The 25,086-nt window shown below is 39.1% G+C and overlaps 1 protein-coding gene across 1 annotated transcript in view; it reads left to right on the top strand.

The window, feature by feature from the left end:
- The first annotated feature begins 3,818 nt into the window (after nt 1-3,818).
- LOC127697381 (C4b-binding protein alpha chain-like) overlaps nt 3,819-25,086 on the top strand; it is a 42,202-nt gene continuing 20,934 nt past the window's right edge. Inside the window, exons 1-7 of the mRNA XM_052200496.1 lie at nt 3,819-3,995; nt 4,891-5,073; nt 6,386-6,485; nt 9,701-9,786; nt 9,941-10,135; nt 14,964-15,143; nt 24,147-24,341. Coding sequence (XP_052056456.1) covers nt 3,830-3,995; nt 4,891-5,073; nt 6,386-6,485; nt 9,701-9,786; nt 9,941-10,135; nt 14,964-15,143; nt 24,147-24,341 — 1,105 coding nt within the window. The 5' untranslated portion in view covers nt 3,819-3,829. The remainder of the gene's footprint in view (nt 3,996-4,890; nt 5,074-6,385; nt 6,486-9,700; nt 9,787-9,940; nt 10,136-14,963; nt 15,144-24,146; nt 24,342-25,086) is intronic.

Here is a 25,086-nt window from a genome sequence, read left to right as displayed (position 1 = left end):
GTTACTGAGCACCTGGGTGGGGCACTGTGGGTAAAGCTGGTCATCAGGCTCTTTAGTGTGTGCACCTCTGTGTTCTGTTTTTGAGATTATAATTTAATTACATTTCCCCACCCCCTTTCCTCCCTCCAAATTCTCCTGTACAGCCCTTATTGTTCTCTTTCAAATATGGCTTCCTTTTTCATTAATTGACATTACATGCATATATTCCTAAATACAACCTGTTGAGTCCATATAATGTTACTTACATGTATGTTTTGGGGCTGATAACTTGGCACTAGAAAACCAATTGCTGTGGTTCTTCCCTGGGGGAGACCACATCTCTCACTGCCAGCTTCCTCTGGTTGCCTACAGTTCTTTGTGTAGAATCAAGGCCTCATGGGATTCCCCTGTCTAGTTTTGTATGGTCATCATTGTCTTTGTTTGGCTCATGTTTGGGAGGTGATGTTGGTGGGACTTTTCTGATATAGTTTCTAATGTTACTATGACACAGTCTCTCAGTAAACGTCTTGATCCCTTGACTCCTACAATTTTTCTGCCACCCTTACTGTAAAGTTTCCCCTAAGGTGCAGGAGTGTTTTTTTGAGATATAGCCATTAGAACTGGACCCACTAATTCTGCATTTTGATTAGTTGTGATTTTGTGTGTGTGTGTGTGTGTGTGTGTGTGTGTGTGTGTGTGTGTGTTGATGAGGGGTGAAGACTATGTGCATATAAGGATACATGTTTATAGACTGTTGTTAGAGATTATGTTGATTTAGTAAATTAGTGGTTGTACATTCTCTGCTACTAACTGAGACACTAGCACTGAGTGGTTGGTTAGCTAAGTTTACAGTAACAGACATGATTTCCCTCTTGTTGAATGGGTCTTAAATCCAATTAGAGTTCCTTTCAAACTCTGTGTCCTACTACTATACCCTTAGGGTTAGTGTGTCATGTTGGTCATTGACATGTTCATAGGCATCATAGCTGGTAGGACTGTTGGTTGCCTCCTCCCTCTTTTTGGAAATGTTCATGATGCCTTCTTGTAACATTTAAGTCCTCAGGGGGGTGCCATTCAGATTAGTTCCATTTCAGGGGTCTCTAGGCCTTTTTTTTTTTTTCTGAAATGCATAGTGTTTTCAGCAATAGAAACATACCTTTCACCATTACGGGGTTACAAAGGGCAAGAACAATAGGGTGTATGTCTTGGGAGTCTCTTACAGCCCTAGGTAAAAACTCAAAAAAAAAAAAACAAAAAACAAAAAACAAACAAACAAACAAAAAAAAAACAACCAAGGTTTCTTATGTCTGGTATTGGGGTTTTTGTTAGGTGGTCTTTGGGTTTTGGAGGATCCACCAACACCATTAGCTCAAATGAAAAAAAGTTCATTAAAACTATATTTGTGGGAGGCAGAGGCAGGTGGATTTCTGAGTTTGAGGCCAGCCTGGTCTACATACAGAGTGAGTTCCAGGACAGCCAGGGCTACACAGAGAAACCCTGTCTCGAAAACAAACAAACAAACAAAAAACCCAAACTGTATTTGTATATTTATGCATAGAATTACATGTATTATTAAGTTTTTTAAGGCAAAAAGCTAAGATTTGTGTATGGGAGACACTACTTCCTTAGAATGGGTCATCTACCATCTTTGGCTCTTATAGTCTTTCGGCCTCTTCTTCCTCAGAGATCTCTGATCCTTGAGGGGAGGGGTTTGATGAAGACATCCCATTTAGGACTGAGTGCTCTAAATTCTCTCACCTTCTGCACATTGTCCTGTTTTGGGTTGCCATGTTAATTCCAATCTACTGCAAGAAGCTTGTCTGACTGGGCTTTAGTGAGGTACTAATCTATGAGTATAGCAATGTATCATTAGGATCTGTTTTATTGCTATGTTCAGTCAGCAGAATAATAAGAGTAGGTTTTCTTCTAAGTCATGACCCACCTTAGACAATTTAGCAGTACCAGGTATGGATTCCATCTCGTTGAATGGGCCTTAGATCCAATAAAAAAAGGGGGGGGCGATTGTTTCTTCCCATAACATTTGTGTCACTATTGCACTAGGATTTCTTGCGGGCAGATCTCTGTTGTTGGTCTTAGGGTTTATATCAAAGGTGATATTGATGATTACATTTCTCCTCCTATAGTGTGCATAGTACCTCCCACTACCATGAATACTAGTTACTAAGGGTGAAGCTTAGGTACTAGCTTAGTTTCTCTATGTTTGACATCATAAGTAATGTTGTCTTCGGCAATGGGGCCTTACCATCAGGTGGAAAGCAATCACCCTTGGAAATAGCCTGTGATATTTATTTGGTGGCATATGGTATCTAGCTGGGACACTGTCTCCCTCATTATATGGTTATTCCATTTAAATTTGTTCCATAAATGTATATATTTCAGGAAATGACTACAGTAGCAGATTTCCATATAATTTTTCAAATGGTTCTTAAAATTGGTTGTCACTTTCCATACTCCATCATGTTTTTCCCTCTCCCATTACCCTCCCTATTTAATCCTCATATTCTAGTTTTCTCTTTGCCTGTTTATAAGACTGTGGTGTATAGGTTTGAACTGATTGTCACGGGAAAGGACTTTCTGAACAAGGCACTAGCAGCACAGGCATTAAGACCAACAATTAATAAATTATGCCTCATAAAGCCAGAATGCTTCTATGCAGTAAAGGACACTATTATTTGGGTAAAGAAGCAGCTGCAGAATGAAGAATAAAATACCTTCTTTTAGGAATCTTTATCAGTTACACATCTGGTGGAGGATTAGTATCTAGACTGTATAAAGAATTTAAAAAGAAACACCCTGAACATCAAGAAAATAAATAATACAATTAAAAGAGGGGGGGGGACAGAATAAAGAGCAAGTTCTCAAAAGTCCAAACACAAACAGTTGAGACACACTTAAAGAAATGTTCATCACCTTTAGCCATCAGCCAGATGAAAATTTAAACAACTTTGAAATTTCATCAGAATGGCCAAGATCAGTAAAACAAAAGCCAACACATGCTAATGAGATTGCCAGAATGGGGGAAACCTTTTCACTGGTGGTGGCCGTGCAAACTGAATCTGCAACTATAGAAATCAGTGTGGAGGGGCCTCAGAAAACTGAAAACCAATTGACCAGAAGATTCAGCTAAACCACATGAGCATACACCCACAGGACTCTACATCTGACTGCCTAGACACTTATTCATTTATGTTCATTGCTGTTCCATTCATAATAGCCAGAAACTGGAAATAACCTACGTGTCTATCAACTAATGAATGAGCAATGAAATGTGATTTATTTACACAATGGAATGATAGCCAGCTGTTAATAAAGAAAGATGACATTATGAAATTCACACATAAATATATTAAGAGAAAAAAAATATCCCTAGTGAAATTACGTAGACTCCCAAAAGATAATAAATGCTATATGTTTCGTCTTATATATGGATGTTAGCCAATAAGTCTTCAATATATATCTACAATCTGAATAACCGCAGGGGTTAGGTTGTAATGGACTGGGAATGAGGAGATGGTCTCCTAATTTGCCAAATTGTAACGCTGTCTTCTGCTTCCAACTGACTTGAATTTATTCTCTAGCTTCACAGAATATTCTTCTCTGCAAACTCTCTTCCTTTTTCCATGTGGACTGAATTTCTCTTCCTAGAGGTGGCTTTTGCAGAGGTGAGTTGTCACTGTCATGTCACAACATCTGTGTTCATGTCTCATCTTCCCACCTAGGCCCGTAGTTTCTTTGAAGATGTGGCTCTCAAAGCATGTATCCCAATACTCTATGTCAAGTAGATTAGATTAATTTTTTTTAACCAAATTCAGGTTTCCTGGCAGAACAAATGTGGGCAAAGCAGCAGCAGACCGTGTGCCCCACAAGAGCTGCACGTGGGAGGCTTCATAGAAACAGAGATGCTATGGCCTGGCCCTTTTCTACACTCTGCAGATTTTCTGGCCCAACTTTGTTCCAAATGACCTTCATTGCTGCTCTTTGGGTTGCTGTGTTTGGTGAGTGGTGGGCAACCAATCCAGATGGACACCCAACAGTTACTTACAAGTTTTAAAAATATGAGATGGCTAAGTTAGCGGAGATCCAGTTTCAGCAACAAAGGATTTATTTGGCCAGCTAGGCTAGAGTTAGCGTCACACACAAGAGCGGCAGTTTCTAGGTGTTTAGTCTAGAATTTCTTATCTAAGTCTCCAAAGCAACCTGCTTCCCAACCAGGATTCGAAATAAATCTATATTGTCTAACAGCAACTGGACATGTTCAGTAGCCTGGGGGTGGATCTGGAGTGGAGAGCGGGGAGTGTATTTCCACTAGGTTCTTAAATGGCCAGCTTAGTTGTGTATTGCCATTAATTTCTAATAGGGAAGATAGTATTAAGATTTCTATATTTCAAGAATTCTGTTTTCTTTTTGATGTAGCCCAGGCTGGACTTGAACTCACAATCTTTCTTACACATCACTGTGTCTGGCTTATTGTGTCAGTTCAAATGAAACAATATGTATCTGTTAAGGCAAATTTATAGGAAGTTTTGGTTTTGCATATGTGCAGGCTAAGCAGAGACAGATAATATAGGCTGATGAAAGTTACGTCTGTCTCCTTTTTAGAGGACGTGTTTTATATAGTGGAGAAGAGATTAAAATGAAGCCTTTATTCATCGTTGTCATCACTTATCAACAACATTATTTGCACATCTCTCCTGGATTCATGGCAGAGAAATAGTACAATTTTTATTTTTCTCGATAGAGGAGAAAAGAATTGTTCTCTCTCTCTCTCTCTCTCTCTCTCTCTCTCTCTCTCTCTCTCTCTCTCTCTCTCTCTCAAATTGTACTACTGAAACATTAAGATGCTGCATCTCAGGGAATAACATTTGGTGTTCCTGTCCCTTTGGTGTCTAGGCAAATGTGGTCCACCACCTGATTTACCCTATGCCCTGCCAGTAAGTGATACGAATCAGACAGACTTCGAAAGTTACACCTCCCTGAAATACAATTGCCGCCCTGGCTATATGAGGTCAGCCTCAAGCCAGATTATTCAGTGTAGACCTTCGGGGGAATGGCATATTTCTATCTCCTGTGTCAGTAAGTACCAACATTTATTTTTCTCATTTGTGTATTTGTGTGTTTTGGAAAAGTTGCCTCGGGTTAGATAATTATTGCATTTTTAAGTCACTGAGGAACTAGTGAATTCATCAACTAGCAATTTAAATATATACAAATATGGATCTTCTGGAAAGCAGAAAAAAAAGAAAGCAGAAATTAAGAAATCTGCTAATTGCAATGATGAAAGATAAACTGTACTGGGTAGTTTTATGTCAACAAGATAGAATCATCAAAGAGGAGAGCCCCTCTGTTGGAAAGATGCCTCCATAGATCTGACTGTAGGCCAGTGTGTAGGGCATTTTCTTAATTAGTGACTTGCAGGGGAGAGCCCAGCTCACTGTGGGTGGGGCCATCCCTGGGCTGGTCGTTCTGGACTCTGTAAGAAAGCAAGTGACCTGAGGTTGATTCCTGGAACCTATGTGAAGGTGGAAGGAGAGAACTGACTTTCCAGAGGTAGTCTCTGACCTCTACATGCGTGTTGCAGCACGTGCATGCCTGCACTTCAACCCCTAAACCATAATAATAACAACAACAACAATAGTAAAAATAGTAATGATAATAATAACAATAAAAATATCTAAAGATTAAATGGCCAGAAAGTGGTAATTTTACCTCAAACACGTGGTGAATGGTTGTTTTTATATGCAGAATCTAGATTTTAAAATACATGTGTATACATCCATGTATACATGCATGCATGCATACACACATAATACCTACCTATATAATGCATGCATTCAAACATGCATACATAAATACACACATAAGTTGGGTAAAGGGCAATGGCCACAATGATTGATAAATATGATAAAATACAATGCTATTTATACATGAAAGTGTCATAATAAAACTCACTGTTTTGTATACTAATTTAAAAAATTAAGTAAAACAGTGCACAAAAATATCTTATGGATTTGGAAGATCAGATAATAGGCTGTGAGTAGGAAATACATTATATACTGTCGGCCAACAGTAACAGTATACAATCTCTTCTTTCTCTGTCTCTGTCTCTGTCTCTCTGTCTCTCTGCCTTTCTCTCTCTCTCTCTCTCTCTCTCTCTCTCTCTCAAGGAAACGGCTCTTGATAAAATACACCAGGGTGAAAAGGAAGAAATCAAAATTTTTGTTCATTTCCCCTCCAGAACAGAAATGCAGTGAGTCAGACTCAGATGAGCATGACTCTAAACAGGTAGCTCTTCTCGGATGTGGAGGTGGCCATGGACCTGCTAGTTTCTAACTGCAGTGCCTGTAGATGGTGGGAATCACTTACCATCATTTTGATTTTTCTTTAGAAAAATCATGCAGGAATCCAGGAGACTTACAAAATGGACAGGTGGAAATTAAGACAGATTTCTCTTTTGGATCACGGATAGAATTCAGCTGCTCAGAAGGGTAAGTGTGAGGTATTTTATAAATAATACTTCTATGAGAGGTGGAGGGGGGGCTACCCAAAGGGGACCCACCATCTTAGAGGAGTAGAGGATAAGGGGTTAAGGGACTTTGTAGGAGGGAGTCTGTGACATGGGGACTGGGGGAGGGGAGCAATTGGGATGTAAAATCTAAATAAAAATAAATAAAATTTAAAAATAAAAATAAATAATTCTTCTAAATTAACATTTAAAATAGCTACTTCCAATTTTTTTCTTTTTTTTTATTTTCTAAATTCTTTGTTTACATTCCAAAACGCTTGCCCCTTTCCCAGTTCCCCCTTCCCTACTTCCAAATTTTAAAGTGACATAAGGAGTATGTATTGAAAATTCTCACTTCTATCCCACCTCCATGTGCCCTATTCCTTCCTGTGCTAAAAAAAGAATTTAATTTTTTCACTTTTTTGTAATATTGTAGTGTTTCCTCATTCAAATACAAGCCAAGAGATCAGCACATATTTAAACTATTAAAAATTATCTAATTTAATATATATGTATATATACACATATATGTATATATACATATATACATACATATAATACACATACATATATACACATACATGTATATATACATATACATGTACATGTACATATACACATACACATATACATATGTATGTATGTATACATATATATACGTATATATATACATATATACGTATATATATGTATATATATGGAGTTCTAGACCAGTGATGGCTGCATTGTGAGACAATGTCATAATGAACTCAGAATGAATCATTATGAATGACCCATCATAATGACAGGTTCTCACTATGTAGCCATCTCTGGTCTAGAGCTCCATATATACCAGGCTGGCCCTAAATTTACAGAGATCCACCTGCCTCTGCCTCCTAAGTGTTAGGATTAAACCTAGCTGGGTTCAGTTTTTTAATGTTCTAATTTATTCTTGAGAATTGCACACACATATTGTGAGAATGTCATACATGCATACAATGAAGTAGGATCACATGATCCCTATTTCCCCTTCCAGTTTCCCTATATTCCCCACAACATGTCCTCGTCTCCCACCTTCTTGGTTTTGTTTGCTTGCTTTTTTTTTTTTTATACAGTTCACTAAGTGTGTTAGTGCCGCCCATATGTGCATAGGAGCAGTGTCTTTAACTGCAACATGGGAGTGGCCACATCCTCAAAAAAGAATGGGAAAAATACAGTTTTGAATCACACTTGTCTTTCATACTCATCAGCAAATCTTGGACATATTTTATGCTTGTATGTAGAGAGGATCTTCATTAATTTCCCCTTACAACTACAGAGAATTTTACTGTATGGTTGTGTCATGGCTTAACTTTTTGGACTGATTCATGAATATTTCCAGTCTTCTATTCTTCTGAACAATGTTCTGCTGCTTTTGTGAAAATATAGTTACAAACTACTATTGTGCATAAGTGGATCCAATTGCCCATGTGATAACCAGTGTTAGCCATGCTAACCTTCAGAGCACTCCATATTTTTTTTCTGGTGGATGAAGCTATAGAGAATGTTGAAGCTATCTTCAATTTCTTTCTTTTATATATAATGCAGATCTTGTTTGGCTGCCTGAAGGTGGTATTCTTTATGTGCGAAACCCAAGATTTATCCGCAACTTTTTTTTTTAATTTATTTGAGACAAGATCTTATTAAGTGGCTCAGGTTGTTCTCAGACTCAAAAGCCTCCAATCTAATTCTCCAAAGCTGCTGGGCTTATATGTGAAGACATCTAGACCTAGCCCTTACTCTTTTAAAAAAGTTAACTTTATGTGTTTGTATGCCTGCAATGTGTGTATATGTATGCATGTATATTGATGCATGCATGCCATGTTACATACGTGATACAGAAGGCATTTTGCAGGAGTCAGTTTACTACATCCACAGTGTGGATCCCTGGGATCAAACTTGTTGTCAGAGTTGGCAGCAAGTGTGGCTAGCCCTTAATGATTTATTTTTTAAAGATTTCTAATTTTTTATTTATGCTTGCATCTCTCTCTCTCTCTCTCTCTCTCTCTCTCTCTCTCTCTCTCTCTCTCTCTGTGTGTGTGTGTGTGTGTGTATGAGTGTGGTTGAAAGGATCAGAAGATGTTGGATCCCTTGGAGCTAGGGTTACAAGTGACTGTGAGCTCCCAGTGAGTGTTGGGAACCACACTCCAGTTCTCTGGAAATGCTCTTAATTGCTGAGCCATCACATCAGCCCCTTTACTTATTTTTATAGGAGCATTTGGTCCAGTTTTTGCTGCCACGAAATGAACAATTTTGATATGTACATTAATTTTAATATGTAGCACTTATAACCTTTGCTTGAAATGCATTATGAAAAACTTCATTACAACGTATGATAATCTTTTTAAAAACTGAATTAATTTTTAAAGTTAGTATCATTCTTTGAATATGCTTAGTCCAGAGAATGGCACTATTTGGAGGCTTGGTCTTATTGGAATAGTTGTGGCCTTGTTGGAGTAGGTGTGTCACTGTGGGTGTAGACTTTAAGACACTCATTCTAGCTGCATGGAGCCTACTCTTCTAAGTGCCTTCAGAGGAAGATGTAGAACTCTCAGCTCCTTCTGCTCCATGCCTACCTTGATGCTGCTGTGTTCCAGCCTTGATGGTAATGGAGTGAACCTCTGAAACTATAAGCCAGCTCCAATTAAATGTTGATCTTATAAGAGTTGCCTTGGTCATGATGTCTGTTCACAGCAGTAAGACCCTAACTAAGACAGAAGTTGGTACCATGAGTGGGGTATTGCTGTGCTAGGCCTGACCATGCTTTTGTTTGGAAGAATGCAGATTTGGGGACTTTGGATTTGGAACGTGGTTAAAACTTTAAGTGGGGATTAATGGGCTATCCTAGTAGGAATAAGGAAGACTTTGTTGCTGAGAGTGATTTGAACTATGCAGATCTGGTCCAGGAGTTTTCAGTGGAGAAGAATTTTAGTATGCAGTGATAATGTAATAGAACAAGGTGTGTGTGTATGGTGGGGGCATGTTCCTGCACCAGCAAGCAGTAGAACTCAGCAGCTTCAAATATGTGGTATTTTAGCGAAGAATGTGGCTGCTTTTTGTACTTGTCTGAATAGTCTACCTGACTGAGAAAACATTTCTTCATTTTAATGTCTTTCTGTTTAGTCACCTTTACATAATTTAAAGTGTGAATTCTATTAATACCTTTGACCTCTTATCTAGATATGTCTTAATCGGGTCATCCACTAGTTATTGTGAGATCCAAGGCAAAGGAGTTGCCTGGAGTGATCCTCTTCCAGAATGTGTAAGTAAGTAGAGATTTTTCTGACTTGGTTAAACACATAAGCGCCTTAGGGAACAATTCTGTGCATTCTCCCTGAAATTTCTACCCTTTGTCCACATCTGCTAGAATTTTCTGATGCCTGTCCCTGAACATTTCTTTCTCTTTTACTAATTTCTCAGTTGCCAAGTGTGGGCCCCCTCCAGACATCAGCAACGGGAAGCACAATGGTAGAGATGAAGACTTCTTCACATATCGCTCCTCAGTCACCTATAGGTGTGATCCCAACTTCTCGCTCTTTGGCAATGCCTCTATTACCTGCACTGTGATGAACAAAACAGTCGGGGTTTGGAGTCCAAGCCCTCCTACCTGTGAAAGTAAGTCACAGGGATGTATTGTTTGCCATTGTTTCACTTACATTTTGCTTTTTTAGAAAAGGAAGGTGGACTTATTGTGTGAAGTAGAATGATTTAAAGATTAAAATTAATGAGTGTGTAGATGCAGCTATTATTTGGCTAAGAGATACTCAATGCATTACGGTGCAAGTAACACCATATCACATTGATTTGGTAAAGTAAGAGTTTCTTCTTATTCATCTATAATCTGTTCTAATATGTTAGCTGCACATAGGCCCCTTGCCTGGAAAGCATTCTGGACAAACCAACAGCTTAGAATAGAGCTGAGCAGTCCAGGTTACACGGGTCTCATAGCATTTCCATGTGGAAATGTGGTCTTGCAATCTCTTTAGAGGAAGAAAGAAAAATAATTTCTATCCTTTGTCTGGGAGTAAGCACATCACCACCTTCTATTTACAACTAGCAATATTACTGGTTTTTTTTATCATGTTCTTGGCCTGAAAGTAGTCATTAGTCCTAAGAGTTTTCTGGCAAAGTCTTTGAAGTGTTCTTGATAGTTTGTTTTTATATAAGACAGGCCATCAGCAAACAGAGACTACTTTGACTTCTTCCTTTACTAGTATTACTTTTGTTTCTCATTCTTGTCTTATTGCTCCAGCCAGGGTTTCAGGTACTACATTGAATAAGAGTAGCACCATAGTCTCTCTCCAGGTTTTAGAGGCAGTGCTGGTTTTTTCCCCCTATTTAGTATGCTGTTGGCTATAGGCATAGGAAGCACATAGGTTCTGTAATCAAATGTAAGCACCAAGGAGGCCATGAATGTTAAAACATGCAGGACTGTCTCTTCAAAGGGAAAGATGTATAACCTGTCTTCCAACCAGGAGGCTGGGAATGGATGTAGTTAAGAGCCTGGTGACCTCTGCACTATCTGCATGGGTAGGCCACACTGATTGCCCCAGACCCTTCCCCCCCCCAACTTGTTTATCTCAGTCAGTCTAGACCCCTACCCTCCCTCAGATCTTTATCTTGTTTACCTTAAGCCTACTTGCTCCATTAATCTATAAAACTCATCTTTATGGATGATAACACTTGAAATTTACTAGAGTTTCAATGGAATCATGGCTTAAGCATTGTTGTGCATATGGGATTGAGTTATTTGTTACAAGGAAACTTTTACCCAAATTGTGCTGTCCTTAAATATGCCTAAAATACACTGCCTGGAACCAACAGCCACTACTGAGTCATGAGAAGCCAAATTTCCTTCTTCCCTCTCCTGGATTGATACTGTGCTGGCCATGGTGTTTGCAGAGACCCCGACATAGACAGATGTGCTGTTTATAGCCTTTGTAATGTTGAGGTGTGGGCCTCGGATTCTACTTTTTTCTGGACTTTTATCATGCAGAGATGTCAAGCTTTGTTGAAGGCTTTATCTATATCAGTTGAGATGACCATGTGATTTATACACTTCAGTCTATTTATGGGCTTAATATTATTACCCTTTCCTATTTACTAATGTTGGAACAACATTGGATCTTTGGAATGATATCAGCTTGGTCATGGTACATGATCACTTTAATGGGTTTTAAAATTTGGTTTATACTTTTTAAAAAGTGATCTCTCATGTAATACATCCTGACCACAGATTCCCTTCCCTCCCCTTCCCTTAGCCTCTGCTCCCTACCTCCTTTCTCCCCCAAACTCCTGCCCCTTTTGCCTCTCTTCAGAAAAGGGCAGGTCTCCCAGCAAACAAACATCAAGCAAATACTACATAACAAGCTACAATAAGACCAGCCATATTCCATCACATCAAGGCTGGACAAGGTAACCCAGTGGGAGGAAAAGGGTCCCACAAGTGGGCAGAGAACCTGGGACATCCACCACTCCCATTGCTATGGTTCCCTACAATAACAACAGGCTACTCAGCTGTAATATATATGCAGATGATGTAGGCCATCTGCAGGCTCCCTAATCTCTGTGAGCCCCCATGAGTCCCAGTCAGTTGAATCTGTGGGCTGCGACCTTATGGTGTATCTCTGACCCCTCTGGTTCCTCCATCCTTCCTCCCCCTCCTCAGCAGGATTCCATGAGCTCCACTTGATGTTTGGCTGTGGGACTCTGCATTTGCTCTCATCTGTTACTGGATGAAGTCTCTCTGGTCTCTTCGATGATCATTATGCCAGACTGTAATCCCAGCACACTCTGCATGCAGGACAAACTGGAGGTTGAAGGTTTTGTGGCTGGTTTGGTGTTCCAATCCCTCCACCTGAGGCCTTTCTTGGTTACAGAAGATGGCTGGTTCAGGCAGTGGGATCCCTGTTACTAGAAGTCTCTGCTAGGGTTACTCTCGTAGATTCCATGGAGTTTCCATTTCTCTAGGTTTCCACCTTGCCTCTAAAATATCCCTTAATTCCATTTGCTTATCCCAATAATTTCTTCCTTCCTCCACCTGATCCCTCCTGTTCCCAACTTTACCTGCCTCTAGTCCACCCAAGTAATCTATTCTACTTCTACTTCCTAAGGAGATCCCTGTATCCCCTCTTAAACTTTCCTTGTTACTTAACCTCTCTGGGGTTGTGGACCGTATTTAGGATTGTCTTTTACTTTACAACTAATATTCACTTATGTCAGTATATACTATGTTTGTCTTTCTGGGTCTGTGTTACCTCACTCAGGATGATTTTTTTCTAGTTCGATTCATTTGCCTGCAAATCCCATGATATAATTTGTTTTAACAGCTGAATGATATTCCATTGTGTAATTGTACCACATTTTTCTTCAGTTGTGAGACATCTAGGTTGTTTCCAACATAAAGCTACTATGAACATAGTTGAGTACATGCCCTTTCAGTATAATGGGGAATCCATTGGAAATATGCCCAGGAGTGGTATAACTCAGTTTTGTGGTAGATCAATGTCAATTTTCTGAGTAACTGCCAAATTAAAGCCTGTTTTAATGAGGGAAACTGGCCACCATATGGGTTCTTGGGATTGAATTCAGGTACATAGGCTTGGCCAGCAAGTGTCTTTACCCATTGAGCCACTGGCCTCTACCCTCTGGCCATTGTTTCCTTCTTGACTATGATACATACTGCAGGGATCCTTCTCTTGTCGTGTCTATTTTGGATTCTAAATGCCTCTTTTATTTGAAATCTTTCTTTAGATTTGGGAAATTTTCTCCTATAATTCAATTGAGAAGATTCTGTATACTTTTTGTATTATCTTCCTTCTTTCTTCTATGCTGTGAACTCTTAGATTTTCTCTGTTGATCAGTGATGGTTAGTGTTAATTATCAATTTGAGCAAATGTAGAATCACCTGGAAGACAGCCTCCTGGGAACGCCTGTAGGGAATTATCTTCACTGTGTTAACTGAGGTAGGAAGAGTCCTTCCCTCATCTTCCTGTATCCATAGTTACCACTCTGGGCTTTTCCTTACCGAGGGGCTGCAGCAGGCTACACCAAGGCTTCCTGACCTGTGGCTGTTTGTTTGTTTGTTTTACCTCAGGTCCATAGGGTAGCTCAGCTGTAGGAATAGATTTTTCTTTCAAGATCATGCCTACTCTGCTGCTGCCTCCAAAGTCAAAGTCCTGTGACAAAACAAACTTTTCTTCATGTCTGATCCATCTGCCAGAGGAATCCCTGTCCCATCAAAATCTACAACTGGATTTGAGTCATGAAGGTTTTCAGCTTGTTTTGAGAGTCAGAATTCTCGACTTTTTGTGTGGCTTACCTTTTGGGTGACTTGTACTCCCTTAGCCTATGGAGAACCGAGTAGTAGAAGCAATCTTAGGCTTGCTTCTCTGGGCCAAGGGTCTTTTCTTCCCTCTGCTGCTCTTTTCTGGCATCCTTTGGAATTGCTTTGTGAATTTCTAAAGCCCCTTCTTTACTTCTAAATCATACATACACACATACACCAAATATATATATATACATATTTATATATGTATATTTGACTTCTTCACTAGTTTATCCAGAGGCACTCCCCTAGTCTTCCATCTTCAATAATATTCTCATTACTATGTATCTGTTAATTTGCCAAGAAATGTTTTTGTTTGTTTTTTGTGGTACCTAGGATCTCACGCACACTTGGTAGGAAACTTTCCATTAAGTTATATCCCCAGATCTCAGCTTCTCTGTGATAATGTATATGATGTATATGCATGTGTGGTTGTGTGTGCATATGCCTGTATTTATGGTGTGTGTGTATATGCACATATGTGTGTGTATGGTATATGTGTCTGCATTTATGGTGTGTGTGCATGTATATCTGTATTTATGGTGTGTATGTGCAAGTATGTCTGTATTTATGGTGAGTGTGTGAATATGTCTGTATTTATGGTGTGTGTGTGTGTGTGTGTGTGCATATGTTTGTATTTATGGTGTGTATGTGTATGCATGCCTGTATTTATGGTGTGTGTGCATATATGTCTGTGTTTATGGTGTGTGTGTGTGTGTGTGTGTGCAGGTGCATGAGTGCTATCATATGTATGTGGAGGTCAGAGGACAACCTTGGATGTTGGTACTGGCTTTCTTCTATATTAAGGCAGCTCCCCTCCTACCCTGAGACGTGATCTCATTATGTAGCCCCAGCTTTCCGAAGACTGAGATTAAATGTACACTCTACCATGTCTGGCTTTGCTTCTATGATGCATATACCAGGATAACTGACCTAGCTTCAGAGGAGTCTCTTATCATAGGATCACCGGAATCACAAATATGTGCTACCATGCCTGATTTTTATGTTGATTATGGGGATTAGAACATAGGTCCTTTTGTGCACTTTACCCATTGAGCCACTGCCCCATATGCTTTGTCTTTTAAAATATACCTATCTTTTCTCCTAATTCTGTAGGAATCATCTGTTCTCGGCCAAATATTTCACGTGGAATAATTGTTTCTGGATTTAAACCTACCTATAAATACAAAGACTCTGTTAGATTGGACTGTATGAAAGGGTCCGTCCTCAGAGGCAGCAGTGTCAGCCATTGTGAAGCTGATGGCAGCTGGAGTCCTCTCCCGATTTGTGAGCGCAGTAAGTATGGACCATGAAGAATTTCACAGTTGGCATCTAAAGATACTCAGTTATATCTGTGTGGACATACTTTCATGTCTAGATTCTGAATCACAAAAATTTAAATTTGAATTAATTTTATGTTGTCTTTTTGTTGGAAAGAGGATGGTTTCAGTACTTTTTGCAAGGTCATGTGTCGCATGTGGTCGTTCACATTCTAGTCCTAAGGAGAAGCACTGGTACTGTCGATGTAGAAAATTGGTATACGTGTTCTATTAATTTTTGGCAGTTTATTGGTAATTGTCTAACACAATGATTTTAAAAGATGAATAATAAAATGCCTCTTTCTAAGATATGTACAAAAGTATTATGTGGACTAGATACTCTAAAACAATTAACTCATGGGTCATTATAAGAGTGATAAAAGCTATACTATTAAGCTGGAACTAGTCTTCGTTCATAAAAAGAATTAAGGCAATAAAGTCAGTTGTGGGCAGTGTTATTGACCTAATTTGGCAGATGAGGAAACATGTTCAGAAGTTGAGTGACTTGTCAAGGCTGCACACAATTGCTAAGGGGAGGAGGCTCCTGATGAGCCCTGTATATCTTTGGGGCTTCTGTACCAGTTGGATAAGTAAGTAACAGAGCAGTCTCTATCCTGGAATGGCATCTATTAAGCTGACTAAAACTAGTAATGAAATCATTCACTGAGTCTTGCGGAATAATCAAAGGAGTTTCAACAATTTGAGAAGCATTTGTTAAGCAAGTCCATGATATTTGATAGAAATATTGAAAGACCATTGAATTGAACCAGGAACAACACAAACCCTATGAGAACTGTTTCTGTGGACTCATCAACAGCAGTACCAATTGCTGTTGGGTAGAAGGTGTTTGGGATGGTCTGAATTTTCCCAAGGTCAGTGCTGTGAAAAGCTTAATTTAAGCAGGTGTCAGTAGCCAGACATCTGGTCTGTTCCTCCATCCAGCTTCCATTACACAGGAGAGACAATCCAGGGGAGGCAGCTATAGCAATTGTATTCTCTTTTTGAACAGCTCCATCTTGGAAAAAAATGTTCTAGTAGGCTAGCCAGCAAACTGTCACCTCCAATCCCCTATTTTATAGATTTGAAAACTCAAATATTGATAAATTTGATTGTTTTGACTCTTCTGTAGAATATATATATATATACATACATATATATGTATATATATATATATATATATATATATATATACATGGTGGTGGGTAGAGTTGGATGCAGGAGTACTTATTGATACACCCCCTTTCCCTTTTCACAGCCCCTATGTTACAGGAAGGGATCTGCTGAATGAAGTGACTTATTCTCTCTAGTTCCCATCTATGGCATAATATAACCACATTAAGTTAATTAAGCCAAGCTCAAAAAGGCAAACATCATGTGTTTTCTCTCATTTATGGTTTCTAAATTATATATTAATACATAGAATTTCACCTGAGTATATGCTTTCAAGGGAGAAGTGAAATCACACCTTCCACAGACTAATGTGACAGAAACTTCACTCATGTAGAAAATTAGAAACAAAAGGGAAAGGGTAGGCAACGGTGCCTACCCATCATTGCGTAGTTCACAGTTCTACATCAGCACTTAAATGTGATAGTAAAATACTGACATATAAGAAGGTAAGATTAGATCACTATATTAAGGAACATAAATTCAAAGATTGGCCAGTTACATCACAGATACTACTATATGATTCAAACCGAGTCCTTTTTACTTCCTAACCCAACCTAGTGGTTCTAACTCCAACACCACTAATTACATAGATGAACTGATGATCTAATAAATGTTTAAGAACTAAAAAAAAGTGAAATAGTGGGATAAAGGATATGGTATGCATTTTGGGGTCCAGTTGTGGTTCCGAATTCTCCACTTTCTCCTGCTCAGGGGATCTAGACATAGCTTTATACTAGGCTGTAAGGATAAAGCTGAGTTCAGAATGGTTAGAATTCTGCAGGATAGCAGTCCAGCGGGGAGAGAATGCTGGGGGGTGAGAGGGTTGGGGGAGGCTTGGGGGGAGAAGAAGTCCTTCTCCAAGAATCTTAGTGTTATACCTCTTTTAGGCAATGGCCTGCTGATCTTCAATGAAACAGCTTTCAGAGACAATCTTAGCTTGTACACATACCTTTATTTGGGTTAGGTTTGAATGCATACACTTTATTTGGGGTGAACCAGAGGGTATATATGGACTTTGGAGAGTAGGAAGGAATTTCCAGGGTAAATGAAAAATCATTGGCAAGAGTTTAGGAGTTCTGTGAATGACTTGTTTGCATGGAGAGGCATTCCTGGAATCTCAGGTGCTTGATGGCTAGGTTCTTAGTGGGAGAAAGGAAGCACAACCTGTAATCTCACCAAGGCTACATGGCATTCCACAGAGGAATCTAAATTATTATTAGAGTCATTTTAGAAAATGATTACAACAGTTTCTCTGAAGTCTGAGCATGTGATTAATGTTTGATTCTACCAGAGAAGAATGAAAATAGATTTCCTTGTACTAAGCTCAACTTCAAGTAGATCAAGAACCTCCACATAAAACCAGACGCTCTGAAACTAATAGAAAAGAAACTGGGGAAAACCCTTGAAGACATAGGCACAGGGGAAAAGTTCCTGAACAGAACACTAATAGCTTATGCTCTAAGATCAAGAATTGACAAATGGGATCTCATAAAATTACAAAGTTTCTGTAAGGCAAAGGACACCATCAAGAGGACAAAACAGCAACCAACAAATTTGGAAAAGATCTTCACCAACCCTACATCTGATAGAGGGCTAATATCCAATATATACAAAGAACTCAAGAAGTTAGATCCCAGGGAACCAAACAACCCTATTAAAAATGGGGTACAGACCTAAACAAAGAATTTTCACCCGAAAAAATTCAGATGGCTGAGAAGCATCTTAAGAAATGCTCAACACCATTAGCCATTAGGGAAATACAAATCAAAACAACCCTGAGATTTCACCTCACACCAGTCAGAATGGCTAAGGTTAAAAACTCAGGAGACAGCAGGTGTTGGCGACGATGTGGAGAAAGAGGAACATTCCTTCACTGCTGGTGGGATTGTAAGATGGTACAACTATGGAAATCAGTCTGGCGGTTCCTAAGAAAACTGGACATGACACTTCCGTAGGACCCTGCTATACCTCTCCTGGGCATATACCCAGAGGATTCCCCAGCATGCAATAAGGACACATGCTCCACTATGTTCTTAGCAGCCTTATTTATAATAGCCAGAAGCTGTAAAGAACCCAGATATCCCTCAATAGAGGAATGGATACAGAAAATGTGGTATATATACACAATGGAGTACTATTCAGCAATTAAAAACAATGAATTCATGAATTTTTCACACAAATGGATGGAACTGGAAAATATCCTAAGCAAGGTAACGCAATCACAAAAGAATACACATAGAATGCAATCATTGATAAGTGGATATTAATTAGCTCTGAAGCTCTGAATACTGAAGATACAATTGGCATATCAAATGATTCCCATGAAGAAGGATGAAGAGGGCCCTAATACTGGAAAGGCTTGATCCAGCATTGTAGGGGAGTACAGGACAGAGAAAAGGGAGGGGGAAAGATAGAAGAATGGATGGAGAGAAAAGGACTTATGGGACATATGGGGGGGGGACTGGGAAAGGGGAAAGCTTTTAGAATGTAAACAAAGAATATAGAAAATAAATAAAATAAAATAAAATAAAATAAAATAGATTTCCACACAGAAGGTTTTTACATCAAAGTTCAGAGCAGCATTGTCCATAATAGCCAAGAACCCAAATACCCATCCATAGGACAACAGTGATAAACTGGTGTCACTGTACAATGGGATAAACTACACAATGAAAATGAAGTACTGACCAATGCTGAATATGGATTAATCATAGAGTATGGTGTCTAATAAAAAAAGCCAGCCACAAAAAGGAAAGGAAATATATTGTGTCGTTCCACTTATTGAAAAAGCTCAACATAAGAGTAATACTTAAAAAAAAAAACCAACAACAACTGGGGTTTCTTTATGAGATGATAAAGACATCTTGAAATTGGTTAGGATAGAAAGTTGTACAACTCTATGAATATTTAAAGTCTGTCAGTCTGTACTTTCTGAAGGTTTTTGCTCTATGCCTCATGGCAAATGTTTAGAGATACAATGTCATGAACATCAGCTCTGTAGATGTGTATATTGCCTATGAGGTAGCAGCACCAAACAAGGAAAGAAGACAGGACTCAAAGCCCAGTCCTGTTCAGTGCTTTGATTGTTCTTGTTCTAAGCTTTCCTGGATGAGGGAAATATCTTTTGTTTCGGTTCCTTAGTCAAGAAAACAAGCACAGCTAGTTTTTGTTGTTTATGAAAGTTTTCCTACTATGTTTATTTGACAAGCCCAATGTCTGAATTTAGAAGCGAGACTGTCTAAAGTACAATGAGGAGAGGAATTTCTGTGGAGTGCAGTTGGCACAGTACACAGCAAACATTTGGTAGTGACATTGGTTATAACCTGTCAGCTGCTGGGCTAAACTCAGCAGAGTCCTTATACATTTTCCGGTGTGGGTCATATGCGAGCTACAGAACTCTAGTTCTTGTTAGCACCTTTTTTTAAATTGTATTTTATTTTATTTTATTTTATTTACATTGCAAATGATTTCCCCTTTTCTGGGTCCCCACTCCCCACAAGTCCCATAAGCCCTCTTCCGTCCCCCTATTCTTCCATCCACCACTTCCCACTTCCCTGTTCTGGAATTCCTCTATACTCTTGCACTGAGTCTTTCCAGAACCAGGGGCCACATCTCCATTCTTTTTGGACATCATTTAATTTGTGGATTATGTCCTGGGTATTCAAAGTTTCTAGGCTAATATCCACTTATCAGTGAGTGCATACTATGATTGATCTTTTGAGACTGGGTTACCTCAGTTAGTATGATGTTCTCCAGCTCCATCCATTTGTCTAAGAATTTCATGAATTCATTGTTTCTAATGGCTGAATAGTACTCCATTGTGTAAATATACCACATTTTTTTTTTATCCATTCCTCCATTGAAGGACACCTAGGTTCTTTCCAGCTTCTGGCTACTACAAATAGGGCTGCTATGAACATACTTGAGCATGTGTCCTTATTGCATGCTGAAGAATCCTCTGGATTTATGCCCAGTAGTGGTATAACAGGGTCCTCAGGAAGTGACATGCCCAGTTTTCTGAGGAACCGCCAGACTGATTTCCAAAGTGGTTGCACCATTTTGCAATCCCACCAGCAGTGGAGGAGTGTTCCTCTTTCTCCACATCCTCGCCAACACCTGCTGTCTCCTGAGTTTTTGACCTTAGCTATTCTGACTGGTGTGAGGTGAAATCTCAGGGTTGTTTTGATTTGCATTTCCCTAATGATTAATGATGTTGAACATTTCTTAAGGTGTTTCTCAGCTCTCCGAAGTTCTCCATGTGAAAATTCTTTGTTTAGCTCCGTACCCCACTTTTTAATGGGGTTATTTTGTTTTCTGGGTTCTACTTTCTTGAGTTCTTTGTATATATTAGATATTAGCCCTCTGTCGGATTTAGGGTTGGTGAAGATCCTTTCCTAGCCTGTTGGGTGACGTTTTCTCCTTTTGACGGTGTCCTTTGCCTTACAGAAACTTTGTAGTTTTATTAGGTCCCATTTGTCAATTGTTGATCTTAGAGTATAGGCTATTGGTGTTCTATTCAGGAACTTTTCCCCTGGGCCCATGTCCTCCAGGGTCTTCCCCAGTTTCTTTTCGATTAGTTTCAGTGTGTCAGGTTTTATGTGGAGGTCCTTGATCCATTTGGAGTTGAGCTTGGTACAAGGAAATAAGAATGGATCGATGCGTGTTCTTCTGCATGCTGACCTCCAATTGAACCAGCACCATTTGTTGAAAAGACTATCTTTTTTCCACTGGATGCTTTCAGCTCCTTTGTCGAAGACCAAGTGACCATAGGTGTGTTGGTTCATTTCTGGGTCTTCAATCCTATTCCATTGATCCGCTTGCCTGATATTGTACCAATACCAAGCAGTTTTTAATCATTATTGCTCTGTAGTAGAGTTTAAAGTCTGGGATATTGAATTCCCCTGAAGTTCTTTTACTGTTGAGAATAGTTTTAGCTATCCTGGGTTTTTTGTTATTCCAGATGAATTTGAGAATTGCTCTTTCTAGCTCTATGAAGAACTGGGTTGGGATTTTTATGGGAATAGCATTGAATCTGTAGATTGCCTTTGGCAAGATGGCCATTTAAACTATATTAATCCTGCCAATCCATGAGCATGGAAGGTTTTTTCATTTTCTGAGATCTTCTTCGATTTCCTTCTTCAGAGATCTGAAGTTCTTGTCATATAGGTCTTTCACTTGTTTGGTTAGAGTCACACCAAGATACTTTATGCTGTTTGTAGCTATTGTGAAGGGGGTCATTTCCCCAATTTCTTTCTCAGTCTGCTTATCCTTTGAATATATAAAGGCTACTGATTTGCTTGTGTTGATTTTGTAGCCAGCCACTTTGCTGAAGTTGTTTATCAGCTGTAGGAGTTCTCTAGTAGAGTTTTTAGGGTCACTTAAGTATATGATCATATCATCTGCAAATAGTGATAGTTTGACTTCTTCCTTTCCAATTTGTATCCTTTTGACTTCCTTCTGTTGTCTAATTGCTCTAGCTAGGACTTCAAGAACTATATTGAAAAGATATGGAGAGAGGGGGCAGCCTTATCTAGTCCCTGATTTTAGTGGGATTGCTTCAAGTTTCTCTCCATTTAGTTTGATGTTGGCTGCCGGTTTGCTGTATGTTGCTTTTACTATGTTTAGATATGGGCCTTGAATTCCTGTGCTTTCCAAGACTTTTAGCATGAAAGGATGCTGAATTTTGTCAAATGCTTTTTCAGCATCTAATGAAATGATCATGTGGTTTTTTTCTTTGAGTATGTTTATGTAGTAGATAGCATTTATGGATTTCCTTATATTGAACCATCCCTGCATCCCTGGGATGAAGCCTACTTGATCATGGTGGATGATTGTGTTGATGTGTTCTTAGATTCGGTGGGCAAGAATTTTATTTAGTATTTTTGCATCAATATTCATAAGGGAAATTGGCCTGAAATTCTCTTTCTTAGTTGGATCTTTGTGTGGTTTTGGTATCAGCGTAATAGTGGCTTCGAAGAAGGAGTTGGGTAGTGTTCCTTCTGTTTCTATTTGGTGGAAAAGTTTGAAGAGTATTGGTGTTAAGTCTTCTTTGAAGGTCTGATAGAATTCTGCACTGAAACCATCTGGTCCTGTGCTTTTTTTGGTTGGAAGCCTATCTATGACCCCTTCTATTTCTTTAGGGGTTATGGGTCTGTTTAGATGGTCTATTTGATCCTGGTTTAATTTTGGTAATTGGTATCTGTCTAAGAAAATGTCCATTTCCTCCAGATTATCCAGTTGTGTTGAGTACAGGCTTTTGTAGTAGGATCTGATGATTTTTTGAATTTCCTCGGTTTCTGTTGTAATCTCTCTGTTTTCATTCCTAATTTTGTTAATTTGGATACTTTCTCTGTGCCCTTTGGTTAGTCTGGCTAATGGTTTATCTATCTTGTTGATTTTTTCAAAGAATCAGCTTTTGGTCTTGTTGATTCTTTGTATGGTTCTCTTGGTTTCTACTTGATTGATTTCAGCCCTGAGTTTGATGATTTTCTGTATTCTCCTCCTCCTGGGTGAATTAGCTTCTTCTTGTTCCAGGGTTTTCAGTTGTTCCATTAATCTTCTAGTGTAAGCTCTCTCCAATTTCTTTTTGGAGGCACTCAAAGCTATGAGTTTTCCTCTTACCACTGCTTTCATTGTGTCCCATAGATTTGTGTATGTTGTTCCTTCATTTTCATTAAATTCTAAGAAATCTTTGATTTCTTTCTTTATTTCTTCCTTGATCAAGGTATCATTGAGTAGAGTATTGTTCAGTTTCCATGTGTATGTGTGCTTTCTGTTGTTTTTACTGTTACTAAAGACCACTTTTACTCCATAGTGATCTGATAGGAGGAATGGGATTATTTCAATCTTCTTATATTTGTTGAGGTCTGTCTTGTGACCAACTATATGATCTATTTTGGAGAAGGTACCATGAGGTGCTGAGAAAAAGGTATATTCTTTTGCTTTGGGATGAAAAGTTCTATATATATCTGTTAACTCCAATTGGTCCAAAGCTTCAATTAGTTTCACTGTCTCCCTGTTTAGTTTCTGTTTTCCTGATCAGTCCATTGGTGAGAGTGGAGTGTTGAAGTCACCCACAATTATTGTGTAAGGTGCAATGTGTGCTTTGAGCTTTAGTAAAGTTTCTTTTATGAATGAGGGCGCCCTTGTATTTGGGGCATAGATGTTCAGGATTGAGAGTTCTTCTTGTTGGATTTTTCCTTTGACCAGCAAGTAGTGACCTTCCATGTCTCTTTTGATGACATTAAGTTGAAAGTCAATTTTATCTGAGATTAGAATGGCAACGACGGCTTGTTTCCTGGGACCATTTGCTTGTAGAATTGTCTTCCAGCCTTTTACTCTAAGGTAGTTTTTGTCTTTGACATTGAGGTGTGTTTCCTGTAAGCAGCAAAATGTAGGGTCCTGTTTACGTAACCAGTCTGTTAGTCTATGTCTTTTTATTGGGGAATTGAGTCCATTGATGTTAAGAGATATTAAGGAATAATGATTATTACTTCCTGTCATTTTTGATATTATTTTTTATATTTGATTGGAGTGCAGGCAGACCCCTGGCGGTTTGCACCACCAGAAATCTAAAGCTCAGGGTGTTACAGTACCTAGTAATCCTTTTGTGTCCCTGCAGGCAGCAAGTATGAAGGCGGGGCTTCTCTCCTTCCACAGCTCCCTGGGCAGGATACAGGCCCCGAGCCCGGTGGGCTGGCAGACAAAAGCCGCCTACATTGCTAGCACCTTTTAATAAGACATGTTCCCTGAGAGCTATGGCAGCCCTGTTAACAATGTCCTTTTTCTCTTTTTCTTGTTTCATGAGCAGTTAGTTGCACCAATATCCCAGACATTCCAAATGCTTACTGGATATACAATCCCAAGCCAAGAAAGGAAGATACATATGCAGTTGGGACTGTATTACACTACCGCTGTCATTCTGGCTATGAACCTGCTACTAAAGAGCCCATGACAGTGACTTGTCAGAAGGATTTCAGCTGGAGCCCATTCAAAGGATGTAAGGGTGAGTTTTGGTTTTCAAAATATGTGTGCATATTAAATGTCTAAGTGACTGGACCTTGTACCTCAAATGAATATAGTTTTGTCACTTAAATTAAAATCAAATACACTATTTTAACCAACAAATAAGTTATTTAGTACCAAAAGTAACTATAAAGTCTCGGGTACTAAGATTGTAAATCTTTCTGTAGGTTACTTTAGAATCAAAGATAGACAGAGAAGCAGGCAGCATGCAGATGTAAGTTTCAAATTCACTGTTGGTGGGTCTGGAGTGGAGCACACAGCTCAGATGTTGTCAGAGTGAGACTCTACAGTCCTTCCTTCTCTGTGTGAACTTTGGGGATTCTGGCTGAAGGAAAAGTCTATGAAACCATCATGAATTCAGCCAGCTGTAAATTGCCAGGTGTTTTATAGTTCTTGAGCAAAAAGTAGGTTGACACCTATCAGAGTTACTCCTGGCCTCGAATTCTTACCTCAGTAGCATAAAAAGAGGCTTGCTTCTTTCACCTCCTTTATAGTCTATTTGAGGGATCAAAGGAGGAGCCCTTTGTGAAATTTCTGAGAAAGAAAAAGAGCTTCATTTTTTTAAAAAAAAAATCTAGCAGAAACTTGCCATTTTAGCAGTAAAAATGATTTGATTACAGGGAATCTTTTTGCTTTGGATCAGATTTGAAAAATGTAGGAGTGAATACAAATAACATATGAAGCCATTTTCATTGACTTGTCAGTGGGTTGTCCCATTTCAGGGC

This window comes from Apodemus sylvaticus, chromosome 12, assembly GCF_947179515.1.
Source record: "Apodemus sylvaticus chromosome 12, mApoSyl1.1, whole genome shotgun sequence".
NCBI lineage: Eukaryota > Metazoa > Chordata > Mammalia > Rodentia > Muridae > Apodemus > Apodemus sylvaticus.
This window is presented reverse-complemented; position numbering and strand designations above follow the sequence as displayed.